The sequence below is a fragment of the Sus scrofa genome, chromosome 1 (genome assembly GCF_054392235.1).
Source record: "Sus scrofa isolate SSC_HxYL_T2T_F1_AM1 chromosome 1, Sscrofa_HxYL_maternal_Yorkshire_Landrace_v2.0, whole genome shotgun sequence".
In the NCBI taxonomy this organism is placed as follows: Eukaryota; Metazoa; Chordata; class Mammalia; order Artiodactyla; family Suidae; genus Sus; species Sus scrofa.
This window is the reverse complement of record NC_139383.1, coordinates 289,138,298-289,160,580: the sequence shown is the minus strand read 5'-3', so window position 1 is coordinate 289,160,580 and position 22,283 is coordinate 289,138,298. Positions and strand designations below refer to the sequence as shown.

The following is a 22,283-nucleotide window of genomic DNA, read 5'->3' as shown; positions in this document are numbered from 1 at the left end:
ATCAGCCACTCAGAGCACATCATTTATTGCTGAGACTTTCCTGGAGCCAGGCCAGGAAGGTGTGTGCAGCCCAGGCCCCAGCCTGACCGGGACCCGAGCGGGGCCAGCAGGAGCCTGCAGCCCTCGTGGTGGGGGTGGGCCGCAGGGCCGGGGCGCGGGTGGGATGGGAGTCAGCTGGAGTGCGGGCGGGCGGGCTGCCGGAGAGCTGCCTGTCCTCCCGCTGGCATGAGGGCGGGAGGTAGCAACGGCCCCCGGAGGACAGTGGTCAGAGTGGCTGCGGCCACCAGCACGACGGCGCCTCAGGCCCACGTCTCAGTCTGGAAACGCAGCGTCCGCTGGAGCCTGGCAAGGTAGGCGGCCGCCTCGGGGCTGGAGAGCCCACCCTCCTCCTGGAAGATGGAGGTCAGGGCGTCCGACACGCCGGCCGGCATGTACTTGGCGTTGCTGGAGGAGCAGGGAGGACGAGGTCAGCGTGACAGAGTCTCCAGAGGTCTGGCTCCCCCACAACCCGCAGCCAGGCTCACCCCGCCAGGTAGAAGTGGGCGCCCCGGCGCTCCAGCAGCTCCCACACCAGTGGCCCCTGCTCGCGGATCCGGTGCTGCACGTATACCTTCTGCTCCTGCGGGGAGGACGCAGCAGGGGTGGGTGGGATGAGTCTGCGTCCCGGCCGCCCTCCCCGCCGCCCTCCCGGCCGCCACACAGCCACCTGCTCCCGGGAGAAGGCTGTGATGAGAGTCAGGCAGCCCCGCTCCTGCAGCTCCTTCCACTCTGCCTCCCAGTAGAAGTCCTGGTCCCGCTGGCGGCAGCCGAAAAACAAGACGTTTCCTGGGGACGCACAGGGGCCTCGAGCCGGGACTTGGGCCCTCGAGGCTCAGCCCGGCCACCACCCTTCCCAGACTCCATGCTCACCAATCTGACCCCGGGCCACGCGCTCCTGGATGGCTGCTCGGAAGGGGGCCACGCCCGTGCCAGGCCCCACCAGGATCACGGGCGTGTCTCGTGTCTCTGGGAACTTCAGGCCCCCGGAACGCACCCACAGGGGCACCTGGACAGGTCCTGGTGCAGGAGGGGGTGGCATGAAGAGGCCCAGGACTGGCTGTGGTGCAAGGTAACGCCCCCCCGCTCGAGGACCAACCAGGGTTACCTTGCCCGGGGTCCAGAGACGCCAGCCAGGAGGAGCAGAGGCCCCGGCGGGGCTCCTTGAGGCGTGTCCGGTACTGCACCACGGCCACGAGGATCTGCAGCCTCTCAGGGTGAGCCTGGCGGAGGGCACAGTGGGTGCCTGCCCCGCTGGGCTGCCTGCTGCCTGGCTTCAGGCTCCACCCACGTCCCCTTGCGTGGTCCCTGCCGCCCAGCCCCGTGGCCCCAGCCCAGCCTCCCGAGGCCGGCCCCTCACCAGCAGGGAGGACGCGATGGAGAAGGCCCGCGGCCGGATCGGGGGGATGAGGTCGAACAGGTAGGCCGGGGGCACGGCGCTGGCCGTGTGTGGGAAGTCGCACAGCACCTGGGCAGAGGCAGCCTCAGCAGGTGCGGCTGGCAGGGCCCCGAGGCCACATCCCCAGCCCACCCGCGCCCCTGCCCACCTCCAGGATGGTCCTGCGGGGCCGCGTGCAGTACTCGCACAGCTCCTCCTGGCCTCGGGCAGAGCTGAGCTCCAGCAGCTTCTCCCGCTCCAGCTCGTGCGGGGAGAGGCAGGCCAGGAGCTCAAAGAAGGAGCGGCGGGGCACGCTGGAGATATCCAGATACTGGGACACGAGGCGCCGCACGGAGCAGGGCTGGGGCAGCCGCTCTGGGCAAGGGACACCTGCCGCAGGGGATGGGAGGCTGTGGGGGCCAGGGACTGGGGCGGCAGGGGAGAGGGCAGCACGAGGGGGGCCCCACCCTGGGCTTGGGGACTCACCTGGCTCCTGGGGCTGCAGCATGAAGTGCTGGTCGGGGTCCAGGCCCAGCAGCTGGCAGAACTGCTGGACGCGGCTGGCCGCGTTCTCGGGCTGGATCAGCACCACGTCGCCTGCTGCAAAGCTGTGTGGGGAAGCCACGAGGGTGTGGGAAGAACCCCGAGGGTGGGGGGAGGGGCCTGCCTGCGGGGGAGGAGGCTGGGGGCTCCGGGGACACTGCGGAGGAAGGAAACAGGTGTCCAGGGAGGGCTGGCGGGGGGTCCACGGGGTGGAGGTGTGGCCCCCGACTCGCACCATCATCTCAGCTCCCCACCCTGCTGAGCGCCTGCTCTGGGCGAGGACCTGCTGGCCCGCAGCCCACAGCCCTGCCCCCCGACGGGGCCGGGCCCTGCGCAGCCTGGGGACAGACCCTCACCTGATCCCGGAGCCCGAGATGTCAAACTCAATCAGGCGGACATCCTGAAAGTGTGAGGGGCCGGTGACCCTCTGGTTGGTGACCATGGGTGCCAGGAAGGGCTGCAGCTCTGAAGGCGGTCCCTGAGGGTCTGTCCCGGCCACGCTCAGCTCCTCCGAGCACTTCCTGGGGGCCTCCTGAAGGAGCTGCAGGGTGAACCTGGAGGGCCAGCTACAAGGGGGCGGACACCTGTCAGTCCCCCGCTGGCCTGAAGCGCCGCCCCTGGGAGCCTCGTGCCAGGCCAGGTCTGGGGCGCCCCACACTTACGGGACTGCGGGCGCGGTCACACCAAGGTCGAGGGGCACAGCATGCGGCCCCAGTACCTTCTCCCACAGGTCACGTAGCCAGGGGTCGATGGTGGCATCAGGCCTGCAGGGAGCACAGGTGCATGCGGGTCTGGGGCCCTGCTCGTGGCTGGGCCCCGCGGGAGGGCGCCCCCTCCCACACTCACCCCAGCTCGTGCTGGTCATCGCCCAGACACACGGGCAGGAGGGCGCTGCCCCCCAGCTGCAGCAGCCGGCGGTGCAGCTTCTTGGCCACAAAGTTAAACCTGTGGAGAGACGAGGCTGGCACGGGCCCCGCGCTGGAGGCGGAAGGGACAGCCCAGCTGCTCTTCCTGGGGTCCTTGGCTGTCACTGCGGCTCCCTGAATGACAGGACCTCCCAGGACACTGTCCACAGAGACCCTTCACCCCTCCTGCGGCGACAGATGTCTGCCTCACGCACAGAACAGAACCGCAAGCCCCGTGGACGGGTCGTGGATGCGTGGCCGCCCTCCTGTCCCGTCCGCCTGGACGAGTGCGGGCCCCGCCCTTAGCCCCTGAGCTGACAGTCGGGGTTTTAACGCTTCAGGAACTCAGGCTGTTTGCCCTTGAACGCAGAGCCCGTGGCCCTCCCCTGTTCTCTGCTTAGGACACAGCGTGTCCTGAAAACAGGGAGAAGCAAAAAGCAGAGACGGGAGGCCCCACGGCTGTGCCTGGAGAGGCGGCGGCCTCAGGGTGGCCCTGGGGCTGCTGTCTCCCATGCTAGCCACCTATTCGCTTCTTGCTGTTCTCTGCACTCTGCCTAAGCCCGAACATCTCAAAGAGCCTGTTTCTAAAAGCGGGCAAGGGCAGGGTGGGCCTTGGTCGCCCTAAGTCCCATGTCGACAGAGGACACTGGCTCAGGCCCAGGAAGTCTGGCTCGAGACAGCACCCCTGCCCTGCAAGAGGCCCAAGCCAGCCCCAGCCCTTGCCGCCGGCCTGCCCTTGGAGCCCCAGGCCTCTGGCTGCGGGGGAGGAGCCCACCAGGGAGGGTCTCTGGGCATGGCCAGGGTCAGGTCCCAAAGGGGGAGCCTGGGGGCTGGTCACGTGCCCCAGGATAGCCCCTGGCGGCCAGAAGCCCCCTGCCCTCACTTACTTGGCGTAAGAGGAATCCCCAAGGCCCAGGACGGCAAAGTCCATCTGACAGAGGGAGGTCGACGGCAGGTTTCTTCGGAATATGAACTTCCAGAAGCCCTACAGCCAGGAAATACCAGGCTCGGGCCGGCTCTGGGCCACCAGGGCCCGCGGGTGGGGTGGGGGTCCCAGGGGCCTGCTCTCCTGCTCCTCGACAGCTTTGTTATTAAGATAAGACCATTTTAAAATCTTTTTTTTTTTTTTTCTGGTCTTTTGTCTTTTTAGGGCCGCACTCCGGGCATATGGAGGTTCCCAGGCCAGGGGTCAAATCGGAGCTGCAGCTGCGAGCCTACACCACAGGCACAGCAACACCGGATCCAAGCCGCATCTGTGACTTACACCACAGCTCATGGCAACACTGGATCCTTAACCTACTGAGCAAGGCCAGGGATCGAACCTGCAACCTCATGGATACTAGTCAGGTTTGCTAACCGCTGAGCTATGATGGGAACTCCAAGACAAGACCCTTTTAAATAAATCCTATCACACAGGTAAGAGGCTTGGGAAAAAAGAGAAAACGGTAAAGGAGAGACCTGCCGAGAGCTACCACCATGGAGCTGGGCTCTGGGCGAGGGGCTTCGAGTGGGGGCTCTCAGGGGAGGCTGCAGAGCCCCGCTGGGCACAGGCAGGCAGGGGCCTCCCCAGAGGGGGCTGCGCAGCTCCGCCTCGGCCCTGAGCCCTCAGCCACAGGCTTGGGCCTGAGCGGCCACAGAACAGGTTCTGGGCTGACACGTCAAGGCCCCTCTCGGGCCCCAGTTCCCCCAGCTCCGTGGCCTCTGCTCTCCTTTGCAACTCCTCTCCTGGGCTGCTCGGGCACTCCCCTCCCTCAGGGCTTCAGCCTGTCCATAGGCCAGCAGGGGTCCCACGGCTGTCACCCTCTCCCAGGCGCCTTACACCCACACCTCCAAGGGGCCGGCCCGAGTCCCTCCCTCCCTGACCATAGCGTCCCCCTTGGGGTGGCCCCTCCGGAGCACGTCCTGCTCCATGTCCTGCCCAGGCCTCCCTGTGGGCCCAGAGGCACTGGCATCTTCAGCCCCTGATGACCTGAGCCTGACTCCCCCACCGTGTGTGCGGTCCAGCCTCGCCTCACCGTCTGCCTTCCGCCAGCAGGGTCCTGGCCTTGTCAGGGCACAGGTCTGCCCATGGGCCTGGGCTGCTCCCTGCCTTCTCGAGACCCTGTTGGCTGGACCAGGCCTGCTCGGCCTCCCCAGACCCCGCTGAGACCATTTCCAGGGCGCTTCCGGCAAGGGGCCGGGGCGGAGGCAGACCCCAGGGGCGCATTTCAGTTGAGACCACCTTCCCAAGAAACCAAAGCTTTGCTCTGAGCTGGTCCAGCTGGGTGGTGGCTGCTGAGAAGCCAGTGTCCCTCTGTGCCCTGCTCTGTCCCCAGCAGCTGAAACCCGCCCCAGGTGTGGTCAGTGGGAGCCCTGCTCGCAGCTGGCAGGCCCCCCCCTGGGCACGAGGCGGGCTCTCCAGGCTGAAGGCCCGGCCCTCGCCACTCTTCTTTGCGTTTTGGGGCTGCTGGGATAATCCTGGAATCCCAATATCACATTTCTTGTTTCCCGTCTTTTTGTCACACTTGCTGGGAAAAGTTCTCAACGTCATGTTCTGGTCACGTCGTTTGTAAGGAGTGTCTCCTCAGCCCCAGCTCTGTCCGGATTGTGTGCGTCTGTCCCGTCCCCACCCCCCCGCCCGCCTTTGATGGCCACACACCTGCCCCCTTGCCCGCCTCCTTCCTGTCCAGGGAGCCCTCCCCCACTGCAATCCCATTCTTCAGTTTCCTGCCACTTCCCCCCCCCCCACCCCCGCAACCAGCATTTAGACAGGCCTCGCTTCCCCACCTAAATAGCCTCTTTTGAACCCTTTAGCCCCTGTCACAGCCCAAGCTTTTTCGAATTGTTGAATGTACAGCGGTTCCTCCTCAAGGTCTCGGAACAGCCCTTTGCTGATCAAGCCCGCTGAGGCCCCTCAGGCCTTATCTGACCTTGTTTCCCGGCTGTGTGAGTGCGGGAGACCTTCTGAAGAGAGTCACCTCTCTGCCTTGACCTTGGAAGGGGCGCACGCCCTCTTCTGGCCGCTGCGGCCACAGGCTTTTCCCACCTGCCAGGCTCAAAGTGGACAGGGCAGCCTGTCCTGGGGGCAGGGGGCAGCTTCCTTTCGCACGCCTCCGTATTTTGGCCACTCCGACATCTACCTCCACCTAGGAGCTCATTAGAGCTCCGGACCCACTGTGCTGCCACCTGAACAGCCAGGTACCTCACCCGCCCCCATTCTCTCACATCTGCGTGTGCAACTGCCGTCCATCTTAGTACCTGAGCCCAAACTCCTGTCTCGATTCCACCTTCTTTCTCAACTTTGAGATTCGATTCTATGTCCAGTCCATTTCACCTTCCTGACATCTCTGCAGTACGTTGGCTTTTCTCCACTCTGCCCCCACCCTGGCTCAAGCCGCCAGTCTCTGGGCTGCTCTGTGCACCCTGGGGTTGTTCTTGCTCTCCTACAGCCCGTCTCCCCTGCAGACAACTGCTGGTCTTCCTAGAATATGGACATGACTGCGTCACCCCACGGATCCCACGGCCCTTGGTTTCACGTCCATCCGCCTCTCTGTGGCTGCTGGGCTCCTTGGGATCCAGCCCGGCTGCCGGCCACCCTTCTCCCCTCCAACTCTGACTCACTCCTTGGCTCAACTATCCGAAACTGCTTTCTGCTCTTTCCAGGGGCTGCTCCCTCTTTCCTAGTGCCTGGCTAGCCCCCCCCGCCCCTTATCTTTCCGGGCTTGCCTATACTCCACGCTTTCCAAAAGCCCTCCCTGAACTTCCGGATTGGGCCAGAGAGCCCCCGTTAGTGCTCCCATAACATCCGGCACTTTCCTGGCAGCGTGCACTTCTTGGTACTGTAACTGCCAGTTCAACTCTTGCCTTTGCTATGTTTTGAGCTCCGTGAGGGTAGAAGTGTAACTACAAGGTTCACAGCCAGAGTCCTAGCGCCAGATTATGCCTGGAATACGGTGTGTGCTCAGAAGATGGCCAAAGAATTGAAGAATGTTCCCTGAAGGTCGAACAGTTTTGAAATACACATGACTCATATCAGATTTCTACATAGCCCTAGGAAAATATGAAAAGTTACAGTGGTAGCCTGTGAATAGTTTATTAGGGAAGACAACCGAGCCCCCAGGGCCACCCAAAGACATCCTTCCAAATCCATGGCTAACGTGCAGCAGATACAAGAAGGCACCTACTGTTCCTCTCAAGACTTTCCAAGCAATGAAAGTGGGATGTGGGTTGAGGGCAGGGATCTGGGCTCCTGAGCAGAGAAAGCCACTTCAGGTCAGCCTTACCTTCATGTTGTCCGGGGGATCTCCTTGGCCTGTAGTTGCACAAACAAATATCACCAGGGGCTCATTAATCAGATTCACCTCAACAAAAAGACATACGTGTAAGGCCTCAGGCTGTAATGGCCAGGCATCTTCCTAGCAGCCTGGGTCGCTCTCCTTCACTCACAGTGATGGGCAAAGGGACTTAGCGCCCGCGCGCGCCCGGCCAGCCTACTCTTTCGGGCTCCACCCTCCTACTTTGCCCCGTCCTCCAGGTGCTAAGCTGGGCGCTGTTCCTAAGCTCTCCCGTCCCCTGAATCCGCCGTAATGGAAGGGCTCGCTCTCAGACGAAATGCAGGTCCCTGACTTCTAGAGCTCTGGGGGCCAGCGCCCCAGGCCTGCTGGATCTCCCCGCCGAGGCCCAGGGAGCCCTCACCACGGGGTAGGAGTCCAGGGCCTGCACCCGGCAGCAGAGCTGCCGGCGCCGGGCCTCGCGGCCCAGCCTCTCCGACACATCCTGGGCTGTGCCTGTCTGGCTGCCAAAGAGCACCAGAAGCTGTGGGCTCAGCATCGGGGCACGCGCCGCCGAAGCCTGCACTGAGCGATGCGACCAGCAAACAGCTCCTGGGGACCCCGGCGGCGGGGACCCGCTCCGACTTCCGGCTTCCGGCGTCGGCCGGAAGTGACGTCCTAGGGCTGCGCCCGGCGGGGCATGGCGTCCGAGCGCCGCGGGCGTCCGCTGGCGGCCAGTGTCGGGTCCCGGGCTGGGGCTTGGGGGTCGGCGGCGCGCCGGGGCCGAGGGCCGGGGCAGGTGGGGGCCGCTCGCTGCCTCCCGCTGGCCGCGGCGCCGACGGAGGCAGGCGCCGGCGAGGCCCGTAAGGAGTGGAGGCCCAGCCCTGAGGTTGGGACGCTCTGCCGGGCCCTGGCCCGCGCTCAGCCGGCGCGATGCTTTTCTCGCTCCGGGAGCTGGTGCAGTGGCTGGGCTTCGCTACCTTCGAGATCTTCGTGCACCTCTTAGCCCTGTTGGTGTTCTCCGTGCTGCTGGCCCTGCGTGTGGATGGCCTGGCTCCCGGCCTCTCCTGGTGGAACGTGTTCGTGCCCTTCTTCGCAGCGGACGGGCTCAGCACCTACTTCACCACTATCGTCTCCGTGCGCCTCTTCCAGGACGGAGAGAAGCGGCTGGCCGTGCTCCGCCTTTTCTGGGTCCTCACAGTTCTTAGCCTCAAGTTCGTCTTCGAGATGTTGTTGTGCCAGAAGCTGGAGGAGCAGACTCGGGAGCTCTGGTTCGGCCTGATCACGTCCCCGGTGTTCATTCTTCTGCAGCTGCTCATGATCCGTGCCTGCCGGGTCAACTAGCCTCGCAGAGGATATATTGGAATGCTGGACCCCAAGCTGAGGTCCCACTTGTACTGCATCAGAAGTCTGAGTCTGACATCCAGCTTGAGCCCTGCCGAGTGCCCAGTTTTCTCTCTTCCAGTCATGTCTGAACTTGTTCCCTCAGCAGGGCTAAAAAGAGCAGCCATGATCCTTGAAATGTACTCCCTCTTCTTTCATGCTTTGAATAGCTAACTTTGAATTGAGATCCCGAGAAGGGCCCCAGGCCACACAGTACTGAACACCTCTGACAGGTGGAAACTACATGTAGGCAAAATGCTCTGATCGGCTCTGAGTACTTTCATGGATCCTGGGGAGGTACCCCCTGTGCAAAGGCTGCGAAGCTGGACTCGAGCTTTCCTCTGGCCAGCAGCGCTGACCTGAGCGCTCCCGGCCCCAGCCCCAGCCCATCCAGGAGAAGACCTCCTTCGATGCCTGAGCTCTGGAAAGTGTAAACGTGCTTGTGTCTCCTTCCTGGTTTCCCTGGGGAGGACAGGCCTTCTTCATTCCAGCCCAGGCAGACAGGAGTACGTTGAATAATCACGACTGGAACCCTATGTGGAGTTCTCCACATAGCTGTGTGCTTTCCAGGCACTGCTTGGCTTCCTGTCCCAGCAGATTGCAGTGTCGTGACTTGTGCATCACCTTGTGGCCGGCCCTGTTAGCGTACCTGAGACAGATGTAGGCCTTCCTAGGGGACCAGGGAGAGGACCAGGTACCCTGAGGCTCGTGGGCATTGCGACCTACAAACGAGAAGTCTGCACATGGTCTCAGCCCATGCTTGTTGGCCTGAGGGCTTTGGTGTGGTGTCAGTCAGGTGCCAAATGAGAACATCTGCTGAGATGAAAATAAAAGCATGTTTTGCTGACGTGCACAGTGGTTGCTTGACCTCTTGATGGTGAAATAAGATGAATGCTGAGACGCCCCCTGCTGCGGGGTGCAGCAGGTTACAGAGCTGAGGTTGTAAGGGGGGCTGGAACTTGGCAGAGCTTCCTGGGCCGGGGGAGTGGTGGTGGTTCCCTTGGGGAATCCCAGATTCTGCCTGGGGAGGCAGGGGGTAGTCAACACAGGGTGCACTCGGGTTGAGAACCTATCAAGTTTGTGTGGCTTCAGAGTCTTTGTGGGCCTTGGCTGAGCTGCAGAGCAGGGGTTGGCAGACTATGGCCTGAGGCCTGTTTTTGTACTGCCCATCAGCTAAGAATGACGTACATCTTCATAGGGTTGTAAAAACAAAGAAGCATGTGCCAGGATGGGAATGTGGTCTGCAGTGTACAGGGTCTCTCAGTCTCGGCACTGTTGGCCTTTTGGGTCGGGTCCTTCTTCGTTGTGTGTGCATGGGGAGTGGCTGTCCTGATCCTTGTCGAGTGTTTAGTGGCAACCCTGGCCTCTACTCACGAAATGCCAGTGGCACCCCTCACTTGTGACAACCAAAAGTGTCTCCAGACATTGCCAAGTCTCCTGGAGGACAAAGCTGTCCCTGGTGAGAACCACTGGGCTAAAATATTTACTGGCTGGCCCTTTACAGAACACGTTTGTGGACCCTTTTTCTAGCGAAGCACCTTTGGGAACTTTTCCTGGGATGGATCCCACGTGGCCTGAACCACTGAGATGCTTGAGCTGGAAACTGGTCGTTTGCCCCACAGCCTCAAAAATGTCTCTTACCCAGGATCCGCTCAACGTGTCGAAGCCAGACACAAGCTGGTCCTTGGGAGTGGGTTTCTTTTTAATGTTCTTTTCAGGTTGTGTGTTTTGGTGTCCCTCCGCTGTATTCTGGTAGTTCAGAATGAGGTAATCCTGTCGACCTAGAAGTGATAAGAAGGCCTAACTTCTTTGGAAGGGTGGTTTGAGGCGCGTCCTGAAGGGACATCTGGGCTCTGGAAGGCAGAACTGCAGTTTCTTCTCTCTAGATGAATAGATTGGGCTGTTGGAGTGCTGTTAAAGTAGTGGCAGCTACAGACTGCCAAGGGCCCCAGGCTGAGCCGGACACCCCCAGGTCGAAGCCTGCCCCTGGATTTTGCAGAGCCCCAGGTGCTCTTGGAGCCTGGTCCCTGAAAGGTAAGCAGTGTGGGACGCAGTGGTGTCATTACTGGACAACTGCTGACGTAGGGCAGGTGACGTTGTCCTTGTCTACGGCCACCTTCCCCCTCTCTCCTTGGCACCCACAGGCACTGTGGGTGGGCACTGTGCAGCCCTCCAAGGGGAGTAAGCTTCCTCTTGGCAAGTAGGCAGAGAAGCTGTGTTCTCAGAGTCAGTGGCGCTCATACCAGCCTTGGGACGGGCGGTTCCACACGTGAACGGAGTATACGCTCTGACTCGAGGTTCTGTCTGCGTTGGAGAGCTGTGGGCCTGCTTTCGTGCGGGGAGGGAGCCCCCTTCCTCTGTACCTGCTCACGGCTTCCACACTCCCCTCTGTGTTTGGTGGGCTCTGGGCGTGAGTGGAGTTTCCACTACTACTCTGAGCAACTGAGTGGATACTGGGGGCGGCAAGAGCTAGGGACTCCCGAGAAAGCAATTCCTCAGCACCGGATGGGGCCCTAGCATTGGCATCCCCCAGAAGTCCCGCGGGGGACAGAGGACTGCAGGTGGGCAGTTCCTGGACCATGAGGCAGGTGTGCAGCCGGTTCCCTGCTCACGGAAGCTTCCAGCCCTGGGTTGGCTCTTCCTCCATCGATCTTCCCACGGGGGTAACGCAGACCGGGACCTGCTCTCCCCGGGCTCAGTCCGGTGGGGGCGGGGGTCTGGCCGAGGGAGCAGAGGCGAAAGTGGGGGCCTCCGAGGAGCGACCTGAGGCGTCGGGGGCGTGTCCGAGAGGGCCTCGCCAATGGGGGCCTGCTGCGGCGAAGGCCACTGTCCACCGGGGCTCGCGGGTAGGCGGGGTCGGGGAGGGCGCCCTCCAATCAGCACGGCCCGCCATCCTTCCCTGCCATAGGTGGGGCCGCCGGGCCCGGGCGGGTCTGAACGGACCTCCTCCAATGTGCGGCGGCCGGGAGGGCGTGGCCGCGGCGCGAAGGCCGGCGGCGGGCGGTGGCCGCAGTTCCTGGCCCTCGCTGGCTCCGGCGGCCGCTCTGCAGCATGGCCGGCCTGGGGCGGCCGGGCCCGGGATCCCGCACCGCGATGCCCGCCTGGAAGCGAGAGATCCTGGAGCGGAAGCGGGCCAAACTGGCGGCCTTGGGTGGGGGCGCGGCGCCGGGCGCCGGGGCGGGCGCGGCGGAGCCCCCGGGGCCGGCGGCCGAGCGGCTGGTGCTGGCCGAGAGCCTGGGCCCGCTCCGCGAGAACCCGTTCATGCGGCTCGAGTCGGAGCGGCGGCGTGGAGCGCGGTACGGCGGGGGCGCGGGCGTGGCGGGTCAGGGGGCGCGGCAGGCGCCGCCGCTGCTGGAGCTGTACCGCTGCGTGCCTGGCGTGCGCACCATCCGCGCCGACAACATCCTCATCATCGAGTCGGCGCCCGGCTTCCCGCCGGCTCCTGCGCCCGAGCCCGGCCCCGGCCCGGGCCCGGCTGCCCGCATCCGCGCCGCCGAGGTGCTCGTGTACGAGGCGCCGCCGCCTCCCGGTCGCGTCAGTCGCCTGCTCCAGAAGTTCGACCCGCCGGCCGCGCCGTGCCGCCGCGGGAGCCCAGAGCGCGGCCGCCCAGCGCCGCCGCCCTCCCCTGGCCGGTCCGTCCCGCGCGTGGGCGAGCGCGCCGCCTGCTTCAAGCCGGAGCCCGAGCGCTGCGGCTCAAGCCCTGGCCCCGGACCCCGGCGCAGCGACTTCCTGCACAAGACCGGCAGCAACTCCTTCACTGTCCATCCGCGGGGCCTGAGCCGCAGCGCAGGCACTCGCCCACTCCCCAACGGGCCCGCGGCCCCCGATCCCCGGGCTGGCGCTGCCAACGGCCTGGCGGGCTCTGCGCCTGGGCCGGGTGAACGGAAGCCAAAGGTGGAGGTGGCGGAGGCCCCTTCCCACCCGCCCCTCAGCCCCGGGACCCCCAGTGCCAGTCCAGCCGCACCCCTGGCCTTGCCCACTCTCAGCCCTGCCAGTGCCACTCCCAGCCAGCGCCAGTGGGTCTCTGCGGCCACCAGCGCCAACGACTCCTTCGAGATACGGCCAGCCTCCAAGCCCGACATGGACACCATCCCCACTGAGGACCTTCAGGCCCGGGCCCTGGCCAACCTTCGCATGAACTCTGGAAACTCTTTCGTGTTCATCCCCAAGCGCAAGGCCTCTGGGACCCCCCCTGCGGAAGGGAGGCAGTCCGTGGGGCCTCCGGAGGGAGAAGCTGGCTGGGCTTCCCTGCGGCACCAGGAGCATGAAGCCCAACTGGTGCCTGGAGCGGATGGTGTGTGTGCCGGTGGGAGGAGCCCTTTGGGAGTCGAGCAGGGGGGCTGCCCTAGGCCAGCCACTGCCCTTGTGGACCGGGCCGTTAGGTGCCAGCGGCCCTCCTCCCCACCACCGTCTCCACTGGCTGCCACTGAAGCTGAGCCTGCCCAGGGCTTCAAGGTTCCCAGCTTGGCCAAGAATGGCAGGGAGTCTGGGCGGCCAGGGCTGCCAGTCACCTTCATTGATGAGGTGGACTCGGAGGACGAGGTCCCCCAAGAAGCCAAACTGCCCTGCTCTGGGGCCAGTGCGCCTCCCCAGTATCACCCGCATCCCTCTGGGCCCGGGCACCTGGCAGAGCTCCAGCACCGAACTGGCAACACCTTCACAGTGGTGCCGAAGAGGAAGCCTGTGGCCCTGCAGGCCAATGGGGAGGCCAGGCCAAGGGAGGCCGAGGAAGAGGGGCCGGGTGGCCTTTCAGAGCCCCCTGCTGCCCTGGGACCCTCCCTGAAGAAGCGCTACCCGACCGTGCACGAGATCGAGGTGATTGGTGGTTATCTGGCTCTGCAGAAGTCCTGCCTCACCAAGGCTGGCTCCTCGAGAAAGAAGGTCAGTGGTGGGGACAGAACCCCCAGCAGGGCGGCCGGGGAGGTGACGGAGCTCCTTGTTCCCAGGACACCTGGCCTGCGTGTGGGACAGCTTCTCCTTGGACCACAGGAGAGCTGGGCTGGGCGGCCGTGCCCACTCCAGGAGAGGTTGAGCCAGGGGAACCTGGGTTCCAGTGGAAGCGCAGGGACCATGGGGACGGCCTGCCTGCTCTGTACCTTGAAGGGCTGGTGGGGAGGGTCAGTCCAGCCAGCGCCGCGTCTGACTGTTGGGTTTTGTTTGGTTGCGGGAGAAAGAAGGCTTTATTTCTTGCAGCAAGTAAGGAGAGCCCCGGGCTCTTTCCCAAAGCGGCGTCCCAGGGACTTCCCTTTGTGGCTCAGTGGCGATGAACCCGACTAGCATCCGTGAGGAAGCGGGTTCAATCCCTGGCCTCACTCGGTGGGTTAGGGAGCCAGCATTTCTGTGAGCTATGGTGTAGGCCAGCAGCTATAGCTCCGATTCGATCCCTAGCCTTGGAACTTCCATATGCTACCAGTGTGGCCCTAAAAAGGAAAAAAACCAAAAACCAAAAAAACCCCACGAAAGCAGCATCTCTACCTCTTGCTTCTTGTGGCTGTGTCTGGATTTGGCTGGGCAGGCCTGTCCCGTCGTGGGTCCTGCTGTGGGCTCCACCCTGGCCTGGCTTTGAGGAGTGGCCTGGCTTGTTCTTCTGGAGTCCCGACTATCTGGTAGCAGGTACTGGCACGGAAGTGGAAAGAGCAGGAGGCCTTTGATTTGGGCAGAGCCACACCTCTCCCAGGGTGCAGTATTGGGTGCCGGGAGCCATGCACGGGAGGGCTCTCGGCTCCCCCGAAGGCGTACTGGCCCGAGCTTGGCAGGACGTGGTCTCCTGCGAGTGTTTGTTGAGCACCTAGTGTGTGCCAGGCCAGGTCTGAGCCTAGGCTGCGGTGCTGGGAGACACTCCTGGCTGGGAGGCGAGGCCCATTGGAGCTTTCCTGTCAGGGCTGCTTTGTGGCCTGGAACCCTCTGCCCACAAGGAAAAGTTCTTCAGATTCTTCCCGGTCATTCTGGCGTCTAGCACCCAGCACCCGTGTCTGGCCCTGGGGGCAGATTCCAAGGCCAGCCCCATGTGACTCCCATCAGCAGGCTCACTGGGCAGGTGGGTGCACCTCCCCCTGGAACCAGGGTGGTGGCTGGCAGGCTCTTCTCTGCTGGCTCTTGGCATCTCGGCTCATTCCCCTTAGGGTTAGGGTTAGGGTTAGGCCACTTCTGCCCCCCAGTCTCGGTTTCCTTGGGGCAGTGGGGGGCGGTGATGTGCCTTGTGTCACAGAAGCCCCCTTACCTGCGGGCCCCCTGTGCTAATTAGACGTGTTTTCCTGCCTCGGGAGTGGCCTTGGCACTGCCCTTCCTCCCTGCCTCTTCCTCTCTGTGGGCGAGGACATTGGCCCTCCTGCCGGCTCCATCTGCCGGCCAGGCATCCACGCCCGTCTCCCGCAGCGCTTCCGGGCTCCGGCCCCACCTCGCCCCACCCTATGTGCTGCGCCTCGTCCTCTGTTCCACGCTGCGGTCATCCAGTAGCCAGGGTCACCAGCCCCAGCCCCAGCCCCGTGCTCGCCCTCCACCCTGTCTGCTCCCTCTGCTTCCTGACCCTTGACCCCAGCCGCCCTGGAGGCAGATACTGGCAGTGGAAGTGATGGCAGCTCCCTGCTTCGAGATGAAGAAGCTGGGGGTGGCGGGAGTCACGGAGCTTGTGGGCCGGGAGCTAATGGGCTGCGCTTCAGAGCCCCTGCCCTCACCGGGCTGCCATGTGCTGTGAGCCTGCCTGCTTCCTGGGCTGGGGGGCTGCAGCCCACAGCCTGTCACTCTGGCCCCAGCCGGGGCAGAGCTGTGCGCGTCACTGGGCTGGGTCGGGGGTGAGAAGGCCTGTGGGGGCTGGGGGATGCGGAGGGAGGAAGCAGGCCCTGGCCCGGATGAAGAAGCGCTCGGGCCAGCCCGGCCGCCATCTCTGTGCCAGCCCGAGGGGTTGGGGGTCCAGATGGAGAGGCCTGGCCACGGCCCTGCCAGAGCAGCAGGACCTGCTGGGGTGATCTTCTGCCTGGGCACACACCAGCTGCCCTGACCAGGAAGAGCTGAACGTCCGTTGGGTGGGAGGGAGGCTGGGACCGCCCAGCCCTTCAGAATGACCTTGGGCTACCTCTCAGCTCTGCCGGTCCCCTGTCGTCCCACTTGCCTGCTGCTCCCCAGGCCCAGGGCCGCTGGGCCTCTGGCCAGCCGCTGTTTGCATCACTGTCCCACCTTTCAGGGGTGTGGTGGCCTGGAAGCGAGTGGGAACTTGGGGACCACCCAGGGCAGTGGTGGGAGGTGCTGGTGCCTTTGCCGGGGGAGGGGGGTGGGGGGCAGAGCATGGCTCTGGTTGTCACCTCACTGCTGGTGCTGTGCACTCGCCTGGCCTTGGAGGGCTGGGTGATGGGGGCACCAAGGCAGCCAAGTACCGGGAGGCATGCCTGGGGGGCACACGTCCCCACTTAGTTATCTCTGCCTCTCCTGCCCTTGATGGTCCAGCGGTGGCTGCCTCTGCGGGACATGGTGGCCATGCCTCCTCGACCCTGCCTGGCCCCCAGGCTGTCCTGGCGGGTGGGGCCATCCAGCAGCTCTGCACACCTGCCTTCCCTGGGGCTGGCGCTCCGGGCCTCTCCCCTTTGTGAGGTGCCAGCTGGCCAGGCTCCTGCCTGTCTGGCCGGTCCTTGGTCCTCCTCGCCTTCTTTCCTGTTGGTTCCTGTCTAGCCCAACGGGCCTTGTCCCCAGGGCTTGAGCCTCCACACCCCTCGCCCTCGTCTGCCATGTCTGGTGGTGGTATTGCTGCTCTCAGGGGCCTGCCCCCACCGTTCCTCCTGGTGGGGCCACTCCTGCCCGCTCCGCTGCTCTTCCTGCAGGTGCCACCCCAGGTCTTTCTAGAGCCCAGGGACCAGTGGAGCAGGCCCACATCTCCCTCCACTCGGCTTCCCCGCTGGCAGGGTGGCAGCCCCTCAGGGGCCATGTGGGCTGGTCCCGTGGCCCCTGGAGCTCAGGCTGAGTGGGGGATGGGAGCAGGCAAGCCCGCGCTGGGGCGGGCGGGCTGGTGGGGAGAGCCAGCTCCCAGCCCAGAGTCCGGGGTGGACGCCCTGCAGTAGCCGGCGCTGGGTGCGCAAGGGCGGGGTGCGGGGCACAGGGGGCCTCTCCCCGGGGGAGGTGGGAAGGAGGCGCAGCACAGCGGGCAAAGTCCTTGAGAGCCGAGTGGCCAGGTGTGTACAAGTGCCAGCCCCTGGCCACACCCGCTCCCCCCCAGCTGAGTCACAGGGTGTCCTGTGACCCACATGGACCTGCACTCACAAGGAGGGCGGCGGGAGGCGGGATGTGACCGGAGCCCCAGGCCCCGGCTGGGGGCGGACAGGCTTGGGAGCCCCGCCCGCCCCTGCCTGGCCAGGCCGTGCCAGGCTCAGTGCCTACTTGCTCCCAGCCCCCTCTGTGCGCCGGCAAGGAGCTGGTCACGCGGACTGATGAGGCCGCGCTAATCCGGCGGCCCGTCCCTCGTCTTCAGCAGTGGGGGCGGGGCCAGAGGGCCCAGGGGCGGCGGGGCCAAGCCGGGTCTCCAGAGCCCCGTGTCCTCTGGGGCCGTGGGTCAGGGGAGGCCCCATCCTGCCCAGGGCTCCTCCTGGGCGCTCTGTCCTTCAGTCTCAGCGCCAGTCCCGCGTGGGGGACAGGTGGCCCCTCCCCAGCAGGCCGCAGGACTGCCCTGCAGGCCCCTGAAAAGTTCCCACAGCCTTCCAAGCGAGACGCCCCGTCAGGAGCAGTCCCCAGGCCGGGTCAGGCTCCTGCCAGCGAGGAAGCTGAGTGGAGGAGGGTCCAGGCCCGTTCCAGTGGTCTCTGGGCAGTGGATGGGCACCCTCGGGCTAGGCCTCTGCCCTGTTTGGCCTCCCCGGGGGGGGTTGGGGGGGTCTGTCTGGGAACCAAGCAGGATGTGGACAGAAGCACCCATCTCCATCCACGCTGATGGTGGCCTTGCATGTCCACTCGTGACCCTGACCGCTCGTCTGCAGACGGTCGGGCGGAGGGGAGCTGCGGCCGGGCTGGACTTGGTCCGCAGGCGTCTGTGAACCGTGCTGAGATGAGGGGTCCAGGAGCTGCCCTCGGCTGTGGGTACCCTTTTTTCTGGACACCGGCTCGGCAGGGCAGTGCCTTCTGCTCTGGCCGGCACTACGGTGTCCCCTGAGGCCAGGGTCCCTCTGCCGCCCAGTGTTGCAGGCCCAGCCCTCCTGCAAGGCCCCTCCCCGTCCCGCTGGCCCTGGGCCCCAAGCTCTCTGCCCGGGGGCCTGGCTCCGCCCCTGGCTCCTTCCAGGGGGAAGAGGAGGAACTTGAGCCGCCTGCCGGCGTCCTGTGCCCAGGAGTTTAATATTTCGAGCTCCAGCAGGGCCGCTCCCATCTGCCGCAAGGGCGGCTCTCATGTTTATTACTAACCCGCCGGGCCTGGCTGAGCTCTGCTGAGCAGGCCTTGGGGGGACTGCGGCTCTTGGGGGGGGGGCCTGGTCCTGGGTCGCAGAGGGTGAGGAGTCCTTCTGTTGCCTTGTCTGCATCGCCCCTTGGCTCGGCAGCCCGGTCTGGGCTCTGAGGCCTTGTGGAGACACAAAGGATTTGCCTGGATCCTGCAGAGCGGGCGGGGTGGACGAGGGCCCTGTGGGCAGCCTGACGCAGTCTGTGAAATGGGGTGGCAGCTCTTGGTGCCCCCTTCCTGGCGCTGGCACGTGGCCACCACCTGGCTGGCACATGGGCCCTTGGGTGTGCCTGGCGGAGCAGTGGGGTCCCTGCTGCACTGGGCGGGCAGCAGCGTCCTGGTGCCCAGCTGGCTGGGACAGGAACTCAGCTCTGGAGAGGCCCCAGCCAGCAGGAGTAGCTGCCGGAAGCTGAAGGATGAGCCCCCGCCCCCGACTCCCTGGAGACACGGGTCCCCCCAGAGATGGGCTCGCCGGGTGCAGCTGGACCCCACTCCTGCCGTGGAGCCACTGGCTGGTGCCCGGCTCCCCCGAGAAGGCAGCCCTGCAGCCCCGGGAAGCGGCTCTCCAGAGGCTTCTGGGAGGGGGGGGGTCACTCAGCGGGGTGTGATGGGGCCTGCAGAGTGAGAGCGGAGGTCTTCCCTGATGGGGGGCAGCCCCCTCGCGCCGGAACCTCCCAAGGGCCAGTGGCGTGTCCTGCTCGTGCCCTGGTCTAACCCCCCCGGCCCCCGCGGGGTCGTGGCCGCGCTGGCTCAGCCGGGCTGGAGGAGCCCGGGTGGGCGGCCGGGCGGCGGGGCCGGGCTGACGGGCCTTCCGCCCCCAGATGAAGATCTCCTTCAACGACAAGAGTCTGCAGACCACGTTTGAGTACCCGGCCGAGGGCTCCCTGCAGGAGGAGGAGGCCGAGGCAGAGGAGAGGGAGGCCGAGGCGGAGGACGAGGAGGACGAGGACGAGGAGGAGGGCCCCGGCCCCGGCCCCGGCGGGGCAGCCGAGAAGCCCTTTGTGCTCTTCCTGCCGCGCGCCTCGTTGGTGAGCAGCGCGGGGCCCGAGAGCCCTCGGCTGCCGGCCGGCCGCTCAGGTGAGTGCCCCCGCCTGCGGGACGGGTGACGCCGTGGGCAGCCTGGGCACGTGTCCACCCGTCCCCCTGTGCCCCTCGGCCCGCAGGCCTGTCCCACTACACGCCGAAGCACTCCGTGGCCTTCAGCAAGTGGCAGGAGCCGGCGGCGGCAGCGGCAAGCGTGGTGGAGCCCCCGGGCCCGGAGGTCATGGTGAGCAGGGGCCAGGGGGCCGCGGCCTCGGGGGGCAGGGGGGGGGCTCACTAACACCCGGATGAGCGCCATCTGCTGCCCGCGTGTCCCCTCAGCTCACCCCTGCCAGTCCCAGCGACTTCTCCGACTTCCGAAGCGAGCCAGCCCTCTACTTCTGACCCGGCCCTTCCAGGATGCCTCCCACGGCCGCTCCCCGCCCTGGGGCCTCACCGGCGGGCCTGCCCTCAGCCTGGCCCGGGGCACCCGGGGCTGCCTGTGGCCACTGCGTGTGTGTCGTCGGGGCTGACAGGACGCTGAGTCCCGCCACGTCCCCCGTCGGCCACTCCCTTTGTGATGAATGGGAGTCTCTCTTCTGCCCGATGATGGACTCAATAAACAGCATTGGGTGAGGCTGCCTCTGCCTTCCCTGCGTGGTCCTGGGCCTGGGAAAGGGGGAGCGGGGGGCCAGCGGGGCGGCACCGCAGTGAGGCGGCCACCCACACAGGCTGTGATGAAGGCCCAGCGGGGCCTTCTGTGCCAGGGGGAGGTGGCCCTGGCAGTACCTTCAAACGTCAGTCCTCGTGACCCAGGCTCTCCCCACCCCGGCCGGGAGAGGGGCTCCCCTTGTCCCCAGAGGTGGCATAGTGGGGGCTGTGGCGGAGGCAGGGCTCTGGAACTGTGTGCCCAGGGGCTGGGGCTCTGGCAGTTTCCCTGAGGGGACAGGAGCCTGGGGTAGGCAGAGCTCAGAGGGCCTTGGCTTCTGCTTGGACTGGAAGGGTCCCTGCGCCACAGGCAGACCACTCCCCTGGGGCGGGGCCAGCAGGGAAATCGATGGGTTTAGAGAGGTGGCGGATGGAACTGCCCCCAGGGAGCAGGATGGCCGCCCTGGGGAGCCAGGCCACCCCGGTGCAGCAGCCAATGCAGGGCTTTTCCTCCTGGAGAGACACATCTGGGAGACGCCCCGGCCAGGCCTGGGCTGGAGGAAGGCACTTTCCTGGGAGCGGCGGGCCCAGCTTTCTCCAGACTCGGTCAACAACACGTGCTTCCCAACCTCCAACCTCCACCCCACCCCCAAAGGGACAGACAGGTGAAGAGAGAGGGACCCGGAGGGGACTCGGGATGAGAGCTGGGCCCCAGGCAGTGTGACCAGGGAGGGTGGGGCAGTCAGCAGTCAGAGCTGGGCTGCATCCCTGGCCGGGGGACCCGGCCCCAGGAAGAGTGTCTCCCTGCACCAGGCCGAGACCACGGCCCACGGCCAGAGTGCCTTCCCTGAAGCTGGGCTGGGTGCTGGGCTTGGGGAAGGGGTCAGCAGTTCTGAGGGGGAAGGTGGGCGACAAGCGTCTCGGGACATGCTTAGCGGCACCCCTAGCGGTCCCCAAGGCCAGCAAGGCCAGTCACAGGGAAAGTCATGCCAGGCCCTCTCCTCGCCCGCTCACAGAGGAGCCCCACTACAGCTGAGCAGGGGTTTGTGTTCCGGCTTAGGGTGGCCAGCAGCCCCACCCAGGACACAGGCGGCAGGGTGGCGTGTATCTTAACAAAGACAACCTTTATTGACGTTACGGCCCCAGGGTCAGCTCTGAGGTGAAGGAGGGCCCTGGCCCCTTCCCACTTGCCTGGGCACCTGCTGGCCAAGTGATAAGGTGAGGGTGACATGATGCCGAGACTAGAAGCGGGGTCTTCCCTGCAGCCCAGGGGTGTGGGGGGGCCCTCAGAGGCCGAGCAGAACTGACCGACCCAGAACCTGTGTGAGCACAGGGCCAGGACACCCAGCTGGTGGGCTGCAGCGAGGCCTTCCTTGTCACCCAGAGCCAGTGGTGGCTGGCAGCTGCCTCTCGGCACCCAGAACAAGGAGAGAAAGCAGCCGCTGCCGTGAAGAACAAAGAGGCCGTGAAGACTTGCTGGAGGCGAAGCCCTAGGTGGGCGCGGTGGAGGCGGGCCCCTCTGCCGGCGGCCTTGTCAGCTATCCTTGCCTCCACTGCTCTTCTGTTCTGAAGCTGTGGCCTTGGTCAGGTTCCCTGCTTCCCTCTTCAGAACGCTAAGCAGAGTCTGCGAGCTCTCCAGGATCTGGGAGCAGAAACGCCAGTGGTTACACCATCCCCCCTCTGGGAAGCTCCCACAGCCCTTCCCTGCCAGGGCCCTTTTCCTCCTGAGTCTACCCTACGCTCCCTGCAGAGTCGCTCTGGCTCCTGCTGGTCTTAGGGAGTTACGCAGGAAGAAGTACCGTCCAAGCCACGCTAGCAGCTGCTCTGTCACTCCACAGTGGGCCCTCGGCCTGCCTGTCGGTGGGCCCTTCTGGGACTTGTCCCAACATGCAGGCCCCAAGTCCCACCTTGAGGTAGGCGGCCTCTGTCTCCGCGATGGTCCGATCAAACTCGTTACGAGAGGCGATCTTTCGGGCCAGATTCTCGTTGACTCGGGCCAGCTTCTCGGTCAGCTGCCTCACTTCATTCTGCAGCCGCTGCTTCTCATCCTCCTCCTGCTGGATCTGTCGACACAACTCTTCCCGCTTCTGACACAGCTCCTCGATGCCTGGGGTGGGCCGAGAGGGGCAGGGGCTGTGGGCCCAGGGCAGGCAAGAAGGCACCGCCCCCCACCCCCCAACTCTGAAGCCCGCTGCTCGGTAGGAGAGAGAAAGGCAGCGGAGGACCGGCTGCCGGCTGGACCACCTTCCGCCCGAGCCAGGCCAGTGTCTTACGTCCCGGGGGACTCAGGGTTAAAGTAGGCACCGCACCAGAACCCTCGGCGCGGGGCTGGGAGGCCGTGCGTGCTCAAGCCGCTTGTCCTTCGCTCGCTCCACAGATACCAAGCGCCCGGGGCGGGCCCCACACCGGGGCTGTGCGTCGGGCAGGTCCGACGGCGCTGGCGCCGCCCGGACAGGAACAGCCGCTTACGGACTGTACAACACACTCGGCCGCGCGCTGCGAGCCGACCACCGCCCGGGCCCTGCGGGCCGGCGACGCCACGCCCTCCCCGCCAGCCCAGGGAGCCCCGCCGCGCGGCCGCGCACATTTGACCAGCTCGTTGTTGTAGTTCTGCAGCGCCGCGCCCTGCTGGGTCATGGTGGCCGTCCGGGGTCCCGGCCGCTCCAACCGCCGCTACCGCATCCCTGCCGGCGGGCCCGGATTACGTCACCGCC

At 65.5% G+C, this 22,283-nt stretch overlaps 4 protein-coding genes across 6 annotated transcripts; 2 read left to right on the top strand and 2 right to left on the bottom strand.

Moving 5' to 3' along the window:
• Window positions 1–9: 9 nt before the first annotated feature.
• On the bottom strand, window positions 10–7,760 carry NDOR1 (NADPH dependent diflavin oxidoreductase 1). 3 transcript variants are annotated; one of them, XR_014830548.1, is made up of 14 exons: window positions 7,537–7,760; window positions 7,125–7,202; window positions 3,750–3,847; window positions 2,804–2,902; window positions 2,620–2,721; window positions 2,314–2,523; window positions 1,901–2,022; window positions 1,584–1,824; window positions 1,397–1,504; window positions 1,145–1,259; window positions 910–1,056; window positions 707–825; window positions 525–619; window positions 10–444 (listed from the first exon to the last, which is right to left on the bottom strand). XR_014830548.1 is itself a non-coding variant. In XM_021081174.2 (14 exons), the coding sequence occupies exons 1-14, from the start codon at window positions 7,669–7,671 to the stop codon at window positions 300–302; spliced, it is 1,794 nt and encodes a 597-aa protein (XP_020936833.1). In that variant the 5' UTR covers window positions 7,672–7,760; the 3' UTR covers window positions 10–299. The 3 variants fall into 3 exon arrangements, 2 of the variants coding, with proteins under 2 accessions (XP_020936833.1, XP_020936831.1); XM_021081174.2 differs by having other exon boundaries at window positions 1,584–1,804; XM_021081172.2 differs by having other exon boundaries at window positions 1,584–2,022.
• Window positions 7,761–7,784: 24 nt separating this feature from the next.
• TMEM203 (transmembrane protein 203) lies at window positions 7,785–9,346 on the top strand. The gene has a single exon (XM_003122349.7). The coding sequence runs from the start codon at window positions 8,046–8,048 to the stop codon at window positions 8,454–8,456; it is 411 nt and encodes a 136-aa protein (XP_003122397.2). The 5' UTR covers window positions 7,785–8,045; the 3' UTR covers window positions 8,457–9,346.
• Window positions 9,347–11,480: 2,134 nt separating this feature from the next.
• Window positions 11,481–19,562, top strand: TPRN (taperin). The gene is made up of 4 exons (XM_021081170.2): window positions 11,481–13,376; window positions 18,723–18,978; window positions 19,065–19,168; window positions 19,264–19,562. Exons 1-4 carry the CDS (start codon window positions 11,547–11,549, stop codon window positions 19,324–19,326), a joined length of 2,253 nt encoding a protein of 750 aa, XP_020936829.1. The 5' UTR covers window positions 11,481–11,546; the 3' UTR covers window positions 19,327–19,562.
• A 1,114-nt stretch (window positions 19,563–20,676) lies between these two features.
• On the bottom strand, window positions 20,677–22,274 carry SSNA1 (SS nuclear autoantigen 1). The gene is made up of 3 exons (XM_021081195.2): window positions 22,155–22,274; window positions 21,477–21,676; window positions 20,677–21,211 (listed from the first exon to the last, which is right to left on the bottom strand). The coding sequence occupies exons 1-3, from the start codon at window positions 22,204–22,206 to the stop codon at window positions 21,104–21,106; spliced, it is 360 nt and encodes a 119-aa protein (XP_020936854.1). The 5' UTR covers window positions 22,207–22,274; the 3' UTR covers window positions 20,677–21,103.
• Window positions 22,275–22,283: the final 9 nt, after the last annotated feature.

Excerpts from the sequence above, each read along its gene's own strand:
- NDOR1 (XM_021081172.2), bottom strand. The coding sequence starts at position 7,671 with ATGCTGAGCCCACAGCTTCTGGTGCTCTTTGGCAGCCAGACAGGCACA. Across the intron at positions 2,903-3,749 it reads GGGGATTCCTCTTACGCCAA|GTTTAACTTTGTGGCCAAGA; the intron begins GTAAGTGAGGGC and ends GTCTCTCCACAG. Across the intron at positions 2,023-2,313 it reads ATCTCGGGCTCCGGGATCAG|CTTTGCAGCAGGCGACGTGG; the intron begins GTGAGGGTCTGT and ends TTCCCCACACAG.
- TMEM203 (XM_003122349.7), top strand. The coding sequence starts at position 8,046 with ATGCTTTTCTCGCTCCGGGAGCTGGTGCAGTGGCTGGGCTTCGCTACC.
- TPRN (XM_021081170.2), top strand. The coding sequence starts at position 11,547 with ATGGCCGGCCTGGGGCGGCCGGGCCCGGGATCCCGCACCGCGATGCCC. Across the intron at positions 13,377-18,722 it reads CTGGCTCCTCGAGAAAGAAG|ATGAAGATCTCCTTCAACGA; the intron begins GTCAGTGGTGGG and ends TTCCGCCCCCAG. Across the intron at positions 19,169-19,263 it reads CCCCGGGCCCGGAGGTCATG|CTCACCCCTGCCAGTCCCAG; the intron begins GTGAGCAGGGGC and ends GTGTCCCCTCAG.
- SSNA1 (XM_021081195.2), bottom strand. The coding sequence starts at position 22,206 with ATGACCCAGCAGGGCGCGGCGCTGCAGAACTACAACAACGAGCTGGTC. Across the intron at positions 21,677-22,154 it reads CAACAACGAGCTGGTCAAAT|GCATCGAGGAGCTGTGTCAG; the intron begins GTGCGCGGCCGC and ends GGCCCACCCCAG. Across the intron at positions 21,212-21,476 it reads CAGAGGCCGCCTACCTCAAG|ATCCTGGAGAGCTCGCAGAC; the intron begins GTGGGACTTGGG and ends TTCTGCTCCCAG.